The 2,500-nt window shown below is 49.0% G+C and overlaps 1 protein-coding gene across 1 annotated transcript in view; it reads left to right on the forward strand.

Annotated features, from left to right (window-relative positions):
* Nucleotides 1-2,500, forward strand: part of atf6b (activating transcription factor 6 beta) — a gene marked incomplete at its 5' end in the record, with an annotated part of 23,173 nt that overhangs the window by 10,445 nt on the left and 10,228 nt on the right. Inside the window, one exon of the mRNA XM_080530818.1 lies at nucleotides 1,898-1,980. Coding sequence (XP_080386944.1) covers nucleotides 1,898-1,980 — 83 coding nt within the window. The remainder of the gene's footprint in view (nucleotides 1-1,897; nucleotides 1,981-2,500) is intronic.

Below are 2,500 nucleotides of genomic sequence, written 5' to 3' on the forward strand. Positions count from 1 at the left end.
GGGGAGGGCTCCATGCCACGGTCCATGCCACCCCCCCAAGGCAGCAAACCTAGGGGAAACACTGACAGGGCAATATGCGCGGTGCAAAAATAATCTAAAATCATCACGAACAGAACGGCGGAGGTATGGGAAAACAGGGCTCATGTCGGTGTCATCAAAGGTAAAAGTTGGTTTTCTTTAACTCAGCTGATGCATTACCTTGCTGTTGATTGTTTACCGAATGCTTCATCTGACTGTCACACTGTGATTTTACTTGTGTAAACAGTTAATTAGCCTGTTTTGTGCGTGTACTCTCATGTAGGCCTACTTCATATTTATGAGCTGATAATCTTTCACTGTGTGTGTGTGTGTGTGTGAATGTGTGTGTATGTGACTTGTCAGTCACAAGTTTATATTCTACGGATGTTGTTCAGTGCTGTATGCGCGTTCCCGGTTCTGTGTGTACTCTTGTGTAATTCATATTCAATGAGCTGATTATCTTTCACTCTGTGTGTGTGTGTGTGTGTGTGTGTGTGTGTGTGTGTGTGTGTGTGTGTGTGTGTCTTGGGCGGATCTGTCAGTCACATGTATATTATACGGTAACCTATGTTCAGTGCTGTAGTTCCCCATGTTCTGCTGCAGCTGTAGCATCAGGATATGTTGGTATTTGATCACCTTATATAAAACATCGCCGCTCTGCATTAATGGCGTGCACTCGGAAAATCGCGTCAGTGACCACTGATGTGAAAAATGGGGTGGGAGGGGAGAGGAGGGAGAGGGAGGGGGAGGGGGGGGAGGAGGGAGGGAGGAGGTAGGGAGAACCAGGGCCTCAGAGAGAGACTGGCCGGGAAGGAGGTGAGGAGGGAGGGAGGGAGGGGTTTATGGGGATCAAGGGTACAAATGACATGTGGGGTTCCCCAAGGATCAATCCTTGGCCCCCTCCTATTCAATCTCTACATGCTTCCATTGGGACACATCATAAAAAAGAACGAAATTGCCTACCACAGCTATTGATTGATTGATTGAGATTGAGATTGAGATTGAGATAACATTTATTGCCACTATGCATTACACATATAGGAATTTGCTTCGTCACCACAGCAAGTGCGTTTATACTTTTTTCACATATCAAAAAACAGGACAACACAACAACAACACAGGACAGACAACAGTGCATTGGATAGTGCGGTATAAAGTAAAGTGCAGTGCAGAGTTTTTTTCAGTGAGTCCAGTTCAGTCCTGGGCAGACTTGGGGGCGGGGGGGGGGGGGGGGAAGCCAGAGTCATTTAACAGCCTGGCGGCTGAGGGGTAGAAGCTGAGCCTGTGGCGGGCCTTCAGTGCCTTAGGCAGCCGCAACCTTCTTCCAGAGGGAAGCAGGGTGAGGAGGCCGTGGCCGGGGTGGAAGGGGTCTGCCATGATCTTCCTTGCCCTCCTCAGAGCCCTGGTGTCATGCAGGGAGTTGAGGGAGGGCAAGGGACAGCCGATCACCCTCTCTGCTGAACGTAGCACCCGCTGCAACTTGACCTTGTCCTTGGTCGTTGCAGCAGGGAACCAGGTGATGATGGAGTGGGTGAGGATGGACTCTATGATGGCCGTGTAGAACTGGACCATCATGGACCTCGGCAGCCTGAGTTTCCTCAGCTGCCGGAGGAAGAACATCCTCTTCTGGGCCTTCTTTGTGAGGGCCTCGGTGTTCTGCTCCCACTTTAGGTCCCGGGAGATGGTCATGCCTAGAAAGCGGCATGACTCCACGGAGGCCACCGGGGTACCTCCCAGCGTGATGGGAGGGGGATGACACTCACATAACTCACACAAAATACTTCCTCCAACTAAACAAGGACATTTTTGTTTTTAAACACTAACTCTTCCACCTCTCCAACTCCCTCCCTCCCTCCCTCCCTCCCTTTCTGCCCCCCAGGGCAGTGACTCTGCTAACAACAAGCGGGCCGTGTGTGTGATGGCCGTGCTGCTCTTCATGACCTTCAGCTTCGGACCCGTCAGGTAACACAACCAGAACCAGAACCAGAACCATCTTCATGTCACTGATTATAATCATTGGTATTAAATTGTTTCTATCACCCTGCAACTGTCAAGAAGTTTTGCCCATTTCACTGTGGGAGTGATCCTAACTGTGTGTGTGTGTGTGTGTGTGTGTGTGTGTGTGTGTGTGTGTGTGTGTGTGTGTGTGTGAGAGAGTGTGTGAGACTGTTTGAGAATGTGTGAGAGTGTGTGAGAGATATGTGTGTTCTACCACCCAGTATCCTTACATTTTCAAAATCAGGATAAGCTAGTATAAAGCTATTTTGCGGTTTTTCTGTGTAGTAGGCAGGCTAATTTATAAGACGGCCAACTAGTGATCGTTATGTCTAAGTAGCAGCTTCCCATTGTAAAGACTATGGTCATTTGACCCCCGAGGCGGCTCTTATAGTAGGTAACATAGACACGGCTGTTCCAGTGTCAACTGTCACTTAGATTCAACTGTCACTTTCAAATTTGAAATAAGATTTGACAGTTGGTGATG

The sequence above is a fragment of the Nansenia antarctica genome, assembly GCF_963989245.1.
Source record: "Nansenia antarctica genome assembly, chromosome: 5".
In the NCBI taxonomy this organism is placed as follows: domain Eukaryota; kingdom Metazoa; phylum Chordata; class Actinopteri; order Argentiniformes; family Microstomatidae; genus Nansenia; species Nansenia antarctica.